Below are 17,340 nucleotides of genomic sequence, written 5' to 3' on the forward strand. Positions count from 1 at the left end.
GGACAAGCTATTGAATGGGGCCAATGACTGTGACATAAAGACTCTAAGCATACAGATGATGAGAATTTATTGACTAATTCACAAAGTCCCCTCTCTCACACACACACACATACACACTAGGGAAAGCAAGTGACTCGTTTGCTGTATGTATTGATCAATTACAGGGCTCTAACGCATACGCCTCTGACAATTTAACTGCATGTTATGAACAGTATGTCAAGCCACAGCGTTCTCAGCCGTTAGACTCATTCCTGTATAATTAATATGAATTACCTGGCTGGTTTTTATGATGGTGCAGCAGCAATTACACGATGACAGCAAGTCACCAAGCTGCCGATTGTGCTCCGGGGCCATCTAGATGGAGTGTGTGTCTGGACAGGCATCTTGGGTGGGATTCTGTTTTAACCCTGCTGTTTCCCCATTAGGATTTCATCTAATTACATTCACTGCTGAAGCTGGCCGTGTCCTTTTTAACCTTCATCCCTGCTCTCATTTACTTAAACCACATACAGACGTAAGCTGTTCTGATTAGACCACCAAGCTGATAGATAGCACTCAACTGGTGTAATAATTGGGTCCATTTATAGTAATTAGTTCACTTGGTTAGCTGGCTCTTCTTAGCCTTCACTTCTAATAAAGTCACTCAGACTCATGTTCTTATCCAAAAGGATCAAAGAAAAGATCCACAAGTCAAACCTAATTTAATTAGTTTAATTTTAATCTCATGCATTTGTGATTGGCTGCTGTCACACAACACACATTTCTTTTTTTTTTCTTGGCCCAGAAATGTAACAAATCTTATTTGATTGCAACACAATCATTATCAAATATGCCACAAAGCTATTGAGCTGAGTTTCACGTTCGCAGCACAAATTTCTCTAAAATTTAACTCTGTTTGCCTCCAGATGAGGTAGAACATATTCCACAGAGCAAATGAGCAGTGAACCTCTCTAATTTGCTTTCCAACATTACCCATGATGTGTTTGATTCTTTCAGTAAACTCCCCCAGGCCACAGACATCTCTGCATCAAGATGATCCCCTTTTATCTCTTTTTGACACTTTGATGTCTTCACCAAATGATGTGAAGAGAGCAGACTGAAAGAATTATGAGGCTAACCCATCATGATCTAAGACTAGAGCTGAACTAGTTTTTACTCACGTTTAAATTAGAAAAATAAATCAACTAGATCAAATTAAAAATAGTGAAACATGTCTAGATTTATCAGTAATTCAAATACAATTTTTTATCTAATGCTTGTTTCTTTGATTCATAATTTATTTAAACTGTTTTGTTTTACTCCGTAGTTTCCCTACAAAAATGACTAATTCTGAGGTATTATGGAAGAGAAAATATGCACCTTTAGGAGCAAATAGACGATTTGATGCAGAATAAAGTTTAATCTTGATCTTTACTCGTATGTTTAGCTGATTTTTGTCACAGTTTAGTTTATGAAATATAATATTCATGATCAACAGAATACAAATTGCAGTTTTTTCTTTCCTTTATCACGGCCAGAAGATGGAGCTCTTGCACTTTAGTCTCTAAGGTGTGTTTGAGAAAACCAAAGCAGAAAGAAATCAAACACCATACAGAATTATCACCCATCTATGTTCCACGTCTGAAACACAAAACAAAAACCTTACACACAAGTGTTGCACATCACTGCTGCTCAAGTAATGGTGTCTGGTTTTATATTGAAAAATAAAGATTAAAATGGAAAAAATAAATTTAAAACCTGCTGAAATGGTGTGCGCTTATAATTACATGAATGTAAATTTAAACTTGCTTTTTTTTTTACAGTAATCTGGAGAAGACAATAGGATCAAATGATCATTTTTATTATGTGAGATTATTGGAATGACAAAAGGACTTGTTGATGTAGATCATCTGCTTTAAGAAAAACAGTTTCTTCAATGAAAAATCAGAACATGAATGGAATGTACATGTTTTATCCTCATTTTAATCATTCAACGAACGACTGAGTTGAAGAATGTAGCAGTCCTGAACTGTGATTGGATCAGCCATTAATACTCCTCAAAGCTTTGACTCAGGTGGACGTTAAAGGAGGAGAATCAGTGTCATGTGAGCTCTGGTGGGCTGGTACAAGGATGACTACCGAAGAAGTGACCATTTGATCTGTTCTTTGGCAGATTGAAGCACCTGTGAAAAAGAAAAATTCCAGCTCAGAAAAGGTTTAATTGTTTATGATAAAATCATGGCTGCCGCATGAGATAAATCCTAATGAGAATAAAAGATTGTGCAGAAGTTTAGAGTCATCCTACATCTTTGTTTTGCTTTAAATAAGTCTGTACATTTCTATAATAGTGTGAAATAAATTAGAAGATGTTCGACATGCTCAACGTTTAAAAAAAAAAAAGGAACATGAAGTTATAAGGTAAGCATCAAAAAAGTTACAAATAGTTGCTAAAATGCTTTTAAAAATGACCATAGTGATATAATTGAAGATAAATAGTCTAGGTCTAATTAATCATTCTAATTGATTGAGTGAAAGCCAAATCATAACCATAAAACAGAGACTGGACACAGATATTAATCATGGCCATAGGAGAAATGGCGATGGGCAGTTTCAGACCTCTTAAATGACAACATTAATCAAGAGGAGCTCACACTCGCTCTCTCTCACACACACTCCGGGAGAGAGAGATGGGCCTGAGTGAAAATGAAAAGACAAGGACCACTACTGGCTATCCACCAAATAATTAGTTATCACACACTCACACACACTATTTGACAACCTGAAGGCGAGTGAGAAAGTAAAAACAGGAGAATGATGCAATAACAGCTTTTACACTCTGAGGTAAAGACTTAACAATCAATAAACTAATGGATCTTTTAAACTTTATTATAAAGACAGAATCAGTGTAGAGGTTTTTTCTTACCTGGGTGACTGTCTGCTCTGTCAGTGGTACATCATCACCCTACAAGAACAAGTATTACAACAGGTTTACAGCGTGCGCACACACACACATCAACACTTTCACACCGTGTTGAACATTTGTGATGAGAAATACTCACTCGAAGAGCCACGCGATGCACAACCTGCTGCGGGTCGCTCTCCAGGACCACGCTGTAAGTAACCCAAAACACCACAGTAAGTATAAAGAAAAAGTTTTTAGTTAAAGATCATTGGTGGTTCAAACTCACCCCCCATCCACTATTTCATCCACAGCCAAGAAGAGTCCCTCCATATTCTCCAACAGAGCTCTCCTCTCAACATTTTTTCTGTAAAATTAAAGAGAAATAACTCAATCCCAATCTGAGAGATTAATGGTTTATAAACATTTGACATTTTGTGCTAAACTGCTACCAAGACATACCTCAACATCTGACTGAGGGAATCAAATAGGCAGTTTAGAACAGCCATGAGCATAAGCTATTGAAAAAGAACAAATTTCAACAAATAGTAATTATGTGAAAATATTAGCAGTTAAAATGTGACTGTTTTATCTGCTATAATTAAGAAAAGGCTGACTTTTCATGAAAGTTCTTTCAGTTTTACCTCATTTTCATGTGAACTTCCGATGACATAAAAGAAGAGATCTATATTGCTCTTGTAGACAACAGTTAGGCCTTCCAGTAATGCAATCTCACCTACAAACAAACAAATAATACCATCACATTTTAGTCATGTACTGAAGCAAACCAATTACCTTTAATATGCTTAGCTTACTGTCTGTTCTGTGTGTTTTGTTGAATATGTTCTTCTCAAACGCCTTTTGCTCCTTCACCGTCGGATATGTGTCGTCATAATACTGCAGACACACCAAGAAGAAAAGTACATTTTAAAACAATTCAAATAAATCTATTATTTTACATTAAAGTATATAAATAATGTGGTACGTAAAATATTCTTCATTAAAATAGGAAACATTAAGTTTCTAAAAGGTCTGACTTCCCTATCGATTCTGTGACACTAACCCCGGGTTTCCACGGGAGCCGTCAGCAGCACGTTACTGCAGCAGCACGTCTTGCTCGCGTAAGCTGCTGCTTGGCCCTTCCCACGAGACGCGAAGCAGCAGGGGAGCAGCTGTCACCGACCGAGCACGAAGTCACACGAGTGACTTCGTCAGTAAACACAACAACAAGCAGGAGAAAACTACAACATGGTTTGTGTTTTATGTTCTGTCCGTTTTATAATCGCCAATACGGACCTGAAAAACAAAGGAGACCACTAGCTGTGTGATAACTTCTCACGGGGACGCACAGTTAGTAACTGTTTTTAAAAGTAAAGCAACCGGAAGGCAGTACGTTCTTTATTCTGAAAATCTCGAGAGCTTCTCCCCATTTCCGCGTTCGATTTCCTGTCTTTCCTTCCCCAAAAATGTCGAACTTGACCCGTTTCAGAGGCGTCGCGCGTAGAAAATAGAACCGGCGCGTAAAGGCCGCGACATGCTGCTCCTGAGACGCGGCCGACTCGCGCTGCTGACGGCTGCCGGCGGCTCCGGTGGAAAAGGTTCTGTTGACCACAGCGGTTCCTATCAGCAGCTATGACGTGCTGCTGCAGTAACGTGCTGCTGACGGCTCCCGTGGAAAGCCGGGGTTAGCCAAACGGTTTCTACTACGGAAGCAAACATATTTAAAACCTAGTAACATAGTTTTACATTTAAAACTTTGCTTCTATGATTAACAATATTTAAAATTATGATATAAAATTACAAGGATTGAATAATGTGAATTATACTGAGTCAGTAAAAATAAACTTGTTTTTAAACAAAACTTTAAGGTGTGGGGGTAGGAGCCATCAGCTTTGACCATTTTTAGCAATAAAAAGTAAATAAGATACATTTTAAAAATGAATACATTAAATTAAAATTAAAATAGTTAACCATATAAATCAGGAACACCTTAAATTTTAAACAGACCAACAGACCAAGGAATAACGCCTGTAATTTGTCTAATTAAATTTCTCTATCTAATTACACAAAAGACTCCTGTGTTTTTTTTTAGTGCTTTGCAATCACCACCTTCAAATACATCTAAAAACTGTTTGTGTACAGCTCAAATCTATTATTATTAAATAGGTCATGAAAAATTTATGAAAATGTATCAGGTGTGTTGAATAATTAACTTATTGCTTTTGGGGGGATCTAATCCAAGTGAAAAGCTGTAATATTGACATTAAATCAGACTTTGCGTGTTTGAAGAAAATATTTAAAGTAAAAAAGATGAATCAGGATTAAAGTCATACCTTGGCATAAAGCCTGTCTCCGTCATTGTCCAGAATCAGAACAGCTTTGACCGTATACAAAGAGGGTTCCTGTGAAGACAGCAGTACAGTGCGTTGTGTTTAAACAAACATAAAGGACTAGAAATTAAGGTTTGTAGTAAGAAGGATAGTTTAAGAAAAATGGCCGTGATTAGGCCATAATAGGATCGTTTAGTCTTAAGACATGTATCAAAAACGGTTGTAAAAATGTTGTCATGACGGTATTCTTGTTCATGTCAGGTGGAGGACATGACACTTCCACATCAGCAACAAACGGACACATACTTCCTCGACGCTAACTAGTTAGCTAACACTGTAGTTAGCTCTCTGTCAAGTTAACTCGGGAGGATGCTAAATAAGCAGCATTTCGCCTAAATTATGAAGACAATTTAAAAAAATGTTTACACTACGAGGTTAAACGCTTCACTAACATTATGCCGTCATGAAAAAATAAATTAGATATTACCAGGATAGGCGAGTCCATTTTCTTTCTTGTTGGCAAACCAGCTACACGGCTAACACTAGCCTACAATCAATTCCAGCATCTTACGTCGTGCGTAAGAGCAAGGATTACGTCACTGTTGACTTTTTTTAAACAAACTTTATTAACAACTTTATAGACAAAACAGTCTTCATCATGTGTGAATTTTTTTTTTACCTGAAAACTGCACAGATTGAACGGAGTTTGAACAACAAAAATTTATAAAATTATAAACTTCAATGTTAAAAAAATTTGGGGAAAAATAAGCACAAAAATAAATGTTATAAAAACATAAAACAAATCTGAATAGCCTTTGTGTTTAAATTGAACATTTGAATATTTTAGATTAAATATTTCAAACTGTGGACAAAAGAAATGACTGACTAATTCTTGACCAGTTTCAGGGACTTTGTAAATGCACTTATGTTATTATTCCAGTTAGTACATTTTGTAATAATCATAAATAAAAATCTGCATTTGTGAATACAGTGTTGGATTATTACAATCAAACTATCAATCAAAAATAAAAACATTTTAATTCAAAATAATAGTACCCAATTTAGTAGCAACTTCGAGTACATCAATGCATCTAATGCAGACTAAAGAGCAACGTGTTTAATGTTTTGATGAACAATATAAAAAAGGATGTGGTTTTACAGAAAAGGGTGCAACCATAGCTGTCCTCTTCTCCATAAATCGAAAAGCTGAAAAGTCACATAACGGAAAATAAAAGAAAGTCACTTTAAAGTCTTAAAATCTTTCATAACATTTACTTTGCAATGATGTGACACAAAATGATAAACGTAAATCCAAATCTGCATTTTATTTTACTGTCACTCAATAAGCACCGTTTAACAAGCTTACTAAAATTGTTTCACCTTTAACATTGTTGACTTTGTTGCTTTTTGTAAATGGAGGATAGTGTTTAAAAAATTAAATGCAATTCTGTAGCTTTGCAACAAAGTTATAAGTTTAGCATTTCAGACTGAACTTTTTTCTTTCATCAAGTTTTCACAAACTTGATTTCTGTAACGTAAAAAGCTAAATATGTTTTTCTAACATCATGATCTTATTTCCTTGCTTTTGTTAAACCAGAAAATTAGAACCTAATCCTTCTTTTTGATGTCCATAGGAACCCTTTCAAGCATCATTAGAACAATATCTAACTAAAACTTTTGTCTTTAAAATTAAAGGTTCCTCCACTCATTAGCTGAAGCTCTGTGTCACACAGCGGTTGCTGCATTGAAAAACATCATACGAGCAATCTCTCCATTTACAACCCGTTTTATGTTTCTCGTTCTCATCAGCATCTTTTTTTACAGGATCCTCCCACATTTAACCACCTCCAATTATCTTACTTCCCACTTCTGGGAAACTTTTGGAAAAGCAGTCTGATGGGGATTTCCCTCTATCTCAATCCACAAATTACATCATTGTGTGGCCTTACAGTTACCTTCTGTTACTCTTGAGTTCCAAAATAATCATGGAAAGAGATCTCTTGGCTTGTAGAGAGGAATTAGAAGATCCAAACTTAGTTTGTACACATTTGTAACAGAACTGTAAAATCATGAAATGTTGCACAATATCACAGCTATTTCAAAATCCCCAAACCGAGGAGGAAGCCGCCCTGAAGTTGGTTCCCAGATGTCACGTCATTTTTCAAACATATATATGAGTTTGAGATGATTTCAGACAGTATAACTGTGGCTGGTGGAGAGGATGAGGGGTTGTGAAGCTGTACAATGAGCTTCTGGCAGCAACCACAGCAGTTAGCAGTTCCCTTTCTCAGAACCAAGAGCTCCTTTTATCAGCATCAAGCAGAGCTTCCGCCAGCCAACATCCTCCTTTCCCTGCCTTCCCTCTCTGCGTGTGCATTACCAACCAGCCTTCGCATGCTATGAACATACATGAGGCACATGCACAAATGCATACACACACACTGACACAAAACATTAGCACACAACTAGATAATAAATTGTCATATGACAGTGTATTTTTCTGTTTGTCTAATGTAATTTTAATAATTTGGGGTTACAGAAAATTCAAAAAATAAATGAAAAATAATCCAGCGATGCAACCTACTGTTGCAAAATGTTATCAAGATCAGAACATCTTGAGATAACCCTGCGTCTTATTGAGACATTCATTAGAATGATGCTGCATGTTCAGGTTCCTCAATTGTCTCACTTTCGGAGCGTTGCTACCGCCATGAAAGCATCAGGAAAACCCAGTTATGATTTACCCTCTGTCTCTTTGCACTGCATGGTGAATGTTGAGCTAGAAAAACATCTTTTTGAACCTTTCAGATCACAACAAAGCTACTTTTTTTTAATCAAACTCATCCACTCTTTTTTTTCTTCTTCCCAGAAGTTGACTCCGAAAGAAAAATCCCTTTTACAATACCAAAACCTTCTGCACAAACCCCATTTTGTCTGGTAGTGAAGTGGTTTTTCCACTCATGTCTGATAAAGTTTTTCTGAAGGATAAAATTAAACCAAATGTGCCATAATTCCTCTATCTTTAAAGGACATAATAAAAGCTTGGAAATGTTCTATCTCTCATGGATGATGTAAACATGAAACAAACCATGTTTTGGGAATGGTAGGCTCAGATTTAACACCGTCTTGTATAGACGTCTGGTTCCATTAGGAGGATTTAAGCCTGTGTGCGTCAACTGTAGGCTGTTGCCAACCAATGTGCTTGCTCTGTTTTTCAAGTAAAGTTGTTTCTAGCCCCAAGGAACACGAGGAATACAACTTCAAGCCAGCGAGCTTTGGGATGGCTGGAAAGCAGAGATGTCAAAGACTTATTGAAGCAAACAAACACAAACTGGGAATGTGGGCGTTGACCTGGGAACTGCGTCCAGATTTAAAACCGCTGTGGTTGCAGTAATAACAGGGTGCTCTATGGCATGTTGTGGCATTGGTTGAGTCAGGGGCTGAGTGCTAGGAACTTGAGTTGGGAAGTCCCTTCTTTGATTCCTGGTAGATGTTCACCTTTCCTGACTTTGTCAGCCACCTACTTTTTTCCATATGATAACAATGTCAGTGAGAGCAATGTGATGCATGAGGTTTTGGAGCATTCATGAACTGACTGAAGCTGAAAGTCCCAGCGTTTATGCAAATTAAAGTATATTTCTGTGGTTCATTTTCACATCTTATTACGGGTGAATCATTCTTACGAAAAGAAAATGAAACTAAATGATGACTACACACTTATTATAGCGATAATACTATAAATTAGGTTAAATATTTGTTTTTTTAACATCTAATTCAGACTCAGTAATATAAACTTATTTTGCATGTTATTAACAAGCTTGCATTTCTAATGTATTACAATGTATATGTAACAAATACATTTTAGTGGCCAAAATTTTGTGTTTCAGAGACAAGTAATAGATGTAGATCCTCGGGATCGGACTGCGGAGGACTCTGGCTCTGTCTGCCACCCGATCCACAGGAGGGACCAGAGGATGTGTTCCTATAGGGGATCCTCAGCCTCCCTGGAAAGGTCTACTCCAAGGTTCTGGAGATTAGGGTCCTGTCAAAGAGGAGCAATGTGAATTTCGTCCTGGCAATGGAACTGTGGACCAACTCTTTACCCTTGCTAGTGTGCTGGAGGGGCATAGGAGTTTGCCCAATCAGTCTACATGTGCTTTGTGGATCTGGAGCACCCTGAGGTGGACACTCATGGAGTATGGGGTGGATGGCCCTCTGGTAGGGACCATTCAGTCTCTGCACAAAGTATGAGTTCGGTCTGCATGTCCAGCAGTAAAAGGCCTATATTTTATATAGTACATTCAAGGGTTCTACAATCCCCCAAGGTGCTTTACAACACAAAAAGTAATTCACCCACGCACACACACATTCACACACTGGTGGTGATAAACTACAATGTAGCCACAGCTGCCCTGGGGCGCACTGACAGGCGAGGCTGCTGACCAAAAGAGTAAGACCAAAAGAACAAGACTTCAAATACAAGCAGCTGAAATGAGTTTTCTCTGTCAGCAGGCCTGGCTCTGCCTTGGAAATAAGGTGAGGAGCTCGAACATCCAGGAGATGTAGAGCCACTGCTCCACCATGTTGAGAGAAGCCAGCTGAAGTTGTTTGGACATTTAATATGATGTTTCATGTATGTATGTCTGACTAGAGGCCCCCAGGTTGGCCCAGAACACCAGGGGATCCTCCTGCTGATGGAGCTGGTGGAGGTTGCTGGGGAAAGGGAGGTTTGGACCTTTCTGTTGGAACTGCTACCCCCACAACCCAAGCTTGAAAAAGTGGTTGAACATGCACAGAGACAAGCAGTGAAACACCTCAACGACCACTGAATGGATTTTAAAATGATTATTTTTGGAGAAAAATTGTTATTTGTAAATCTACAACGTAGATTTTCTTACCTGAGTCAACAACATGGGGACATTGGTGGCAGAGGATTTAAGTGCCCATCTCATAACCGGAGGGTTGTGGGATCAAGTCCCACTCGCTCTGTTGCTGTTGTTGTGTCCTTGGGCAAGACACTTAACAATCGTAGCCTGCTGGGGGTGGTCAGAGGGACCCGTGGTGTCAGTATACAGCATCCTCACGTCCACCAGGACAGCTGTGGTTACATTGTAGTGCATTACTACCATCGTGGGTTGCGTTGTGAAGTGTTTTGGGGGGGTTTTGAACCCCGGAGGACTCTTTACAAATACACGTCATTTACCATATACTGTTCAAAATGGACTGTTGAATATGCAAACACCAAACTGGCGGTAACCAAATCCATTTTATGGATGTTGAGCTACATTTATCCATTGGCAGGAGTCCTCCCTGTCACATAATCTGAGTCTTTATTTAAAACTTTTGCATTAAATCAACAGTTTGTCCTTTGAGTCACCCTATTTCTCTGTCTACAAAATGTATCTGAAACTTTTGAAGGTAAACATTACAGGTCTTTCTTAAAGGAATTAACTTTTGGTATTAACCTAATTCAAGATGGCCATCACGGCCAACTGACCTACAAACAAATGGCTCAAACTCACTTTTACACATGTTGACCTCCAATTTAGTGAGACTCGTTAGGACAGAAACTCTAATCATTACTAAACTGCACGAGACTGACCCTTGTTTTTCTGTTAGCAAAATGTCTCGTAGACCACTGAGTGGATTTTTAGTTTCTGTCCAGGATGGTGACCATGGCTAAGCAACATAAGCAATCACAAAATGAGTATACCTCCGTCATGTTTTACAGATTTTACATGTTCATGTGGCAGCAGCTGAGAGTCACAACACGTACCATGAATAGTAACTGATTGTGTGAAATCTTGTGATTTTGCATGAGGTTGCATAAAAAGATATGTTCAAGATTCAACCAAAATGGCTAAAACTCATTCAATCGTTTCTCAACACATTTTAAACTTTAAAAGAATGAATCATGTTTAATATTTTGGGGACGAGCTGTTCCAGTTATCTCTTATGCTACAAATCAAATTAATACCCATTCATTTGTCAAACTTAACCTCCTGGGACCCAAACTTGTATTTGGTTTGACTTAAAAGAAAAAAAAACATATCTAGCTATTACAGATTAGTTGACTGTAACACAAAAGTATATTTTTAAATTAAAGTCGATATAAAGTGTCTATAAATAATAACAAAAGGGTCTAAGTAGAAGAGAATAAAAAAGTACAAGGAGCCAATGTCCATATAAGTGGACACAGGGCCCTAGGAGGTTAAAATAAGTATGCTCCTATTTTCTGAAAGCTGTGGCACAACAGGCCAGTTTACCAGATCACACAGCTGTTGTGAGGTAACATCACATTATTTCAGATCAGGGCGACGAGGGGATTTTTTGTGGGGGGTTTTAATGGTCACTATGTAAGACACGCTCCCTGTCATTCTTCTCCCTGCTCCTCTGTCTCACTTGGTGGTTGCTCTGCCAGATAGAGGAACAATGTGGTCTTTCTTACCTGTCGGAGGGTGTACATTCCATCTCTGCTAAACTACGTCTCAATCCTGCCTCCAACAGGGCCCTCACTGCTGCAATGCTGGCTCTGACTCCAGGTGCTCCACATCCCACTCATACCTTTCATTTGGAGGGATACTGTTCTCTTACTTCGGACAGAGGCAACCATGTGGCTGGTTTTCACTCCGGTTTTAGGTGGTTTATTCGCTCCATTTAGGTTTATGTTACAAAGTTAGGCGTCAAAATTGCTTAAGTTTGCTTCAGGTTTGTAAACACCGACCTACTTCATTGTGGACTGACACAATGGTTGCTGTGGTTTGTGCCAGACTGTTGGTTTGTGGTTTGTCGTGAGGGCAAAAGGGAAATTTGGAGGTTGGGGTGAACGTTCTCTATTAAGGATACAAGAGAAAAAAAGAGCTGGTGTGGGTGCTTTACAGGAAGGTTACGTTTGTCTGCACAGAGCCATCCCATTTATTCTGGTGGATGAGTGTGCAAGCTAACACAGAGAGCTACAGATGAATAAGAGACCTGAGAGGCCTCATTTACCTCGTCTGATCTCTGACAACAGCTCTCACTGCTTTCCTTGTTCTCGCCTCAGGACTGTGCTTCACGTCTCTCTTTTCTCTTTCTCATGAGGATGATGAAGATGCTGCTCAGGTATGTTTGCTTTGGTATTTTTGACTTTAATGATATTTTTCTTTCTAGCTGTGAGTTTATGCAGAAACTTTATCATTTTTTATTTTTTAAACTGAAGCAACTCATGACACTTGATGCAATAATGTGACTGTAGAGTTTGATCCATTTAAAATATAAAATGTCAAGTTACTATTACTTATGAACAGTGAAATGTCATGAGATTTTCTTTACAGGTCAAAATTAAAATGTTCCCAATAAAACCATTCAGCCTTACCAGATTAATGTTACTGGTGATGAGTAGAAGTAGAATCACTGCTGAATATTTGACAACCTACATAAAGCTGCCATAAATAATACAAATTTAAAATACATGTGTAATTAATACATTTTCATGTTTTAGACATTTGACAAAATAATAAACAACAAGGACATGAGACAGTGTTATTAGTTCCTTAGAAATTATGATCCATGTTACAAATTAAATAACTGGTGTGTTTTAGTAAAATCAATATAACCATAATGAGAATTTTAAAAAAGAAATAAACACATTTCTCTAATTAGCAGATGCAAAATGGGTCCTGTACAGGTGGAATCTAATTTTTAGCCAAAACAATACATGCATGTCATCTTATTCCCTGTAATTTAATATTCAGACATAATCCAAAAATAGATTTAAATAATAAGCATCATTAAATTTTTCTATTAATAAAACCAAATAAAAGTAGGAGTTATGTTTTACGCCATAAACAACATAAGAAAATAGGTTTAATATTTTGTGTGGTTTTTGGGCTGCACTGTGGTGCAATGGTTGGAGCCTTGCAGCGAGAAGGTCCTGGGTTCGCGTCCCGGTCTGGGATCGTTCTGCATGGAGTTTGAGTGTTCTCCCTGTGCATGCGTGGGTTCTCTCCGGGTACTCCGGCTTCCTCCCACAGTCCAAAAGTATGACTGTTAGGTTAATTGGTCTGTCTAAATTGTCCTTAGGTGTGAGTGTGTGTGATTGTTTGTCCTGTGTGTCTCTGTGTTGACCTGCGATGGACTGGCTCTCTGTCCAGGGTGTACCCCCCCACCTGATTGCCCATTGACCGCTGGAGATAGGCACCAGCTACCCCCCCCCCCCCCCCCCCACACACACACACACACACACACACACCCACACCCACACACCCACACACGGCCGTGGACAAAGCGGGTTCAGACAATGAATGGATGGATGGATTTTGTGTGTTTTTTATAAATGAACAAATGGCACACATGTAAGCAATCGGGTTTTATTAGCAATATGTTACCATATTTCGAAAAACCCATATGGTTTTTGTTTGACGCTCTAGAAATGTTGATTATGTATTCAGTTTAGGTGAGTTTTCTTGCAAATTGTGCAACTCACAAAATAGTTTTGCATTTGTTTTCTGTTAGTTGTGTTCTGTTTGAAGAGACTCAGTAGATAAATGTCGCTGGAACATTCTGAGTTTAAATTCCCTAAATGTGACAGATTGTGCTCATCTGCATAGTAAACCACAATCTGCATAAATTTATGATAACTGCATTTTATGGGGGGGACGCAAAACATTAGATTCTAACTGGCTTAATTAAAAAACCTACAAATTACAGCCCACTTAAATTTCCCAAACAGTCATCTGTCCTTAGTTTGTCTCTTAGAGCACGCTGTTTTCCCACAGATTGTCTTATCAGGGCTTGGCATAGCTGCACCCTGGAACAGCTGATGGGAGGAGTCAATTCAACTGAAGTAAACCTTTTACCAGCTCCAAAAAGCCATCACTGCTACGAAACTGTCTCTCATTTAACTCCAGCAAGTAAAAAAAACATGCCATTTCTCAGAGACGTGTGCGTGAAGGTTTCTGACTTAACAGGGCTGAGTGACAAGGACTTTTGTGTCTCCGCCAGGTTGAGTTTTTGAAGCAAATCCATCTCCTGAATGTGTTCAGCAGCCAACTATGTTCTCCCCTTGAGGAGAACCTGTGAGGTAGGTCTGCGAGGAACGTCAGATCAAGCCTCAAACAACAATGTGTTTCTTGTTTGTTTATTTTTCTAACTATAAGGAGGTAGCTGCTCCAGGCAGGCTGTGTGGAGGAGTGTCCATCCACGCTAATTTAACTGGAGTCAGGCCACATGGCGCTCCACAGGACTCAGACATGGATGTGGCTTGGCAGGAGCTAATGGCCATCACAGAGTTACAGGTAAAGTCTATAAATAACTTAAAGTTTCATTTATTATTATTATTCAGCAAAAGATTCAACGAGTTAATAATAAGTTATATAATTCATATAATCTGATAACTTTATTATGTTTGTAATACGAAATAGGGAGTAAATCATTCTTTGATTGATGTTAAATAAGAAATATTAAAGTAATATTTAAAAGTAATGAACAAAATGGAACATTTACATGCCAAATGCACAAATTATGTATTTTAGACAAACACATTATGAGAAAAATAAGTTTTTGCTTTTTCTTGATAACTAGATGCTTTATTTTAGGCATTCTATCACTTTAAAGCAAATAATAATGGCAATAATCATAATAACATAAATTTACCCCAACGCAATAATGCAGATTAATAGATTCTATGCATTTTGACTGATTTTTAAGCAAACTGCAGTGTGCTTTAAGTAGTTTTTGTCCGTGAAAGTGACAGAATAAAATTGTTCCTAAATGCACTCCATAAATGACAATTTATTCCATTCATAATTTTGCATATAAGAGCAAAGTATCAACAGACTTTACGCTAAAAAACAGGACATCTGTAAGGCTTTCAAACCCTGGTAAAAACAAAAGGAAACACAATCAGGAGTCTCATAAAGAATAAAATGTCGAACTCGACACCGTCTATTATTATTATTATTTATTTGTGTGATGCATTTATGAAATCTTGGTTAAAACAATAATAATACAATTGCTACATGAATAAAAGTTTGTTTTTATAATCCTTACTTATAAGCACAATTAAATCTCACCTCTTAAGTGTTATAAATATAAACCTCACAGAAAAATTCCCCCATCATTTTAGGATGTTATAATTTTTTCTGACACTGATGCATTTCTGGGTCACACACAGAATAATTTAGGTTTTTTTTTAAAGACGCAGGATCTCCTTTAAATTCATCAAGTACATCTAATTCTGTGTCTGACACGTGCATAGTGACGAGAGGTGTTTAAACAGGTACGTTTGAGTTGCAGTCACAGAGGACACGATGACGGTTTGATGCATGTTTGAACGCAGCGATATGCTTTGAGGTTGTACTGCAGCCCGTGGTGCATATAACTGTGCAACCACAAAGAAGAAAAGACAGAAAAATATAATTTACAAACACCCTAATAAGATAAATAAAATAAATACACTCATTTTTTTTTTACAAATTAAACCAATTATCTGCTGATTTCTTAAGTGGTTGGAGGCATTTATCCAGTTTTGTAGAAATGAACAAAATTTTCCAACATTACAGTTTAAAATTAACAGGCAACACTTGATCTAGAAAGCCAACTAATAAATTACTCTCAAAAACATCATGTTACTTCTTACTGCTAAATTACTTCCTGCTGTAAATCAAGTTTACTTTGAACAGGTGACGTTAATGGATGGCTCTGTGTTTTATTTGTGTTGCTTAAGTTTGTGCAAACTGCATGAGCTCATCAGAGTAGATCGGGCACTGACTATTGCTCTGAGTCATATTCCATCCGAGTGTGTAGTTCTGCCTGTGAACACAATAAACACCTGATCCTTCTTCTACAGGAGTTTCAAGTCCCAAGTGAAGGCTCCTATGAATCCACTCAGTACCAAAGTGTGCAGCCCATGGCCCCTGCTGGAGATTATGGGATGGTTCAGCCTCATTGTGGACCTCTTCCTGCTGCTTGGGACCTGAGTGCTGCTGACACTCACGAGGGCTGCTGCTACCCTGAGGAAATGTCCACCTGCTCCCGTCTGAGCAGCAACACAGAGACAGGCTATGAAAACCCAGAGCATCAGCTGGGTCAAAGGATGCTGCCCGTCTCTTCTCATGCTCAGTCATCTCTCATGAGCATGACAAGTACCAGTAAGGGTCACAGGAGGCCCAATGCCTGCCTGTCTCAGGGTTTGAACCGGCACATGATGTGGACTACACTGGGACAAAATGCACCGGTTCGCTCCGCTGATGATCTGGAGTCAGATTCTGGTCTCTCACTGGGATCCAGTCCTCCTTTGGCCTCCCCAGACAACCCTGCAGTTGGCACACCAGGTTACCACAACCTAGACATGAGCTTGGTGTATAAAGACTGTGAGGACAGCATGGCTGAGCACACAAGAAGAGCCCGTGTTAATTACTCAATGGACTGTCAGAGCCAGTCATATTTACACTCAGGTGAACATGCATCTTATTTTTCTCCTCAGCCTAATTTATCTTACCCACAATCCTGTGCTGTAACCTCTCACCCAGTGAAACAGCCAAGCCCGGCTGCCCAGTACAGCGTCATGACCAGTAGAGTGGGCACACACCACACTGTGTTCACCAAACCACAAGGGGGCAGTTCTACTCCAATGAGCAGGGACGAGAGGAGGGCCGCGGCTTTGAAGATCCCCTTCCCCATGGAAAAGATTATTAATCTACCCGTGGACGACTTCAACGAGCTCCTAACCCAGTACACCCTCAACGACACTCAACTGGCGCTTGTCAGAGACATCAGGCGCAGAGGGAAGAACAAGGTGGCCGCTCAGAATTGCAGGAAAAGGAAGCTGGAGAGCATAATTCATCTAGAAAGAGAACTGAACCACCTGCAGGCCCAACGAGACCACCTGGTCCAGGAACGCCTGGAGTTCACACGCAGCCTGGCCTTTATCAAATGTCGCCTCACAGACCTCTACAAGGAAGTGTTTTCTCACTTAAGAGACCAGGACGGACAGCCTTACTCTGTAGATGACTATTCCCTACAGCAGACACCTGATGGAAGTATTTATTTGGTACCACATTCAATGGATAATAGAGAATAATATGTGATATTTGAGGTTGTCCCCCTGTATTAAAAAGGTGCTTAACTGCCAATCTCGTTCAGCTGGTTTTT

General features: G+C 38.8%; 2 protein-coding genes across 4 annotated transcripts; one reads left to right on the forward strand and one right to left on the reverse strand.

Moving 5' to 3' along the window:
* Nucleotides 1-1,819: 1,819 nt before the first annotated feature.
* copz1 (COPI coat complex subunit zeta 1) lies at nt 1,820-5,826 on the reverse strand. The gene is made up of 9 exons (XM_015967933.3): nt 5,696-5,826; nt 5,212-5,280; nt 3,694-3,775; nt 3,523-3,614; nt 3,341-3,396; nt 3,168-3,245; nt 3,039-3,090; nt 2,903-2,941; nt 1,820-2,162 (listed from the first exon to the last, which is right to left on the reverse strand). Exons 1-9 carry the CDS (start codon nt 5,711-5,713, stop codon nt 2,115-2,117), a joined length of 534 nt encoding a protein of 177 aa, XP_015823419.1. The 5' UTR covers nt 5,714-5,826; the 3' UTR covers nt 1,820-2,114.
* Nucleotides 5,827-12,196: 6,370 nt separating this feature from the next.
* Nucleotides 12,197-17,317, forward strand: nfe2 (nuclear factor, erythroid 2). Of its 3 annotated transcripts, none has more exons than XM_015967930.3 (4): nt 12,197-12,309; nt 14,191-14,269; nt 14,346-14,483; nt 16,037-17,317. In XM_015967930.3, exons 2-4 carry the CDS (start codon nt 14,222-14,224, stop codon nt 17,267-17,269), a joined length of 1,419 nt encoding a protein of 472 aa, XP_015823416.3. In that variant the 5' UTR covers nt 12,197-12,309; nt 14,191-14,221; the 3' UTR covers nt 17,270-17,317. The 3 variants fall into 3 exon arrangements, with proteins under 3 accessions (XP_015823416.3, XP_070401219.1, XP_070401218.1); XM_070545117.1 differs by lacking the exon at nt 12,197-12,309 and adding an exon at nt 14,062-14,099; XM_070545118.1 differs by lacking the exon at nt 14,191-14,269 and having other exon boundaries at nt 12,291-12,309.
* The last annotated feature ends 23 nt before the right edge of the window (nt 17,318-17,340 follow it).

Source organism: Nothobranchius furzeri, chromosome 15 (genome assembly GCF_043380555.1).
Source record: "Nothobranchius furzeri strain GRZ-AD chromosome 15, NfurGRZ-RIMD1, whole genome shotgun sequence".
Lineage (NCBI taxonomy): Eukaryota > Metazoa > Chordata > Actinopteri > Cyprinodontiformes > Nothobranchiidae > Nothobranchius > Nothobranchius furzeri.

Excerpts from the sequence above, each read along its gene's own strand:
- copz1 (XM_015967933.3), bottom strand. Across the intron at positions 3,776-5,211 it reads GAGACAGGCTTTATGCCAAG|TATTATGACGACACATATCC; the intron begins GTATGACTTTAA and ends GTGTGTCTGCAG. Across the intron at positions 3,397-3,522 it reads GAAGTTCACATGAAAATGAG|CTTATGCTCATGGCTGTTCT; the intron begins GTAAAACTGAAA and ends CTTTTTCAATAG.
- nfe2 (XM_015967930.3), top strand. The coding sequence starts at position 14,222 with ATGTGTTCAGCAGCCAACTATGTTCTCCCCTTGAGGAGAACCTGTGAG. Across the intron at positions 14,270-14,345 it reads CCTTGAGGAGAACCTGTGAG|GAGGTAGCTGCTCCAGGCAG; the intron begins GTAGGTCTGCGA and ends TCTAACTATAAG. Across the intron at positions 14,484-16,036 it reads TGGCCATCACAGAGTTACAG|GAGTTTCAAGTCCCAAGTGA; the intron begins GTAAAGTCTATA and ends CTTCTTCTACAG.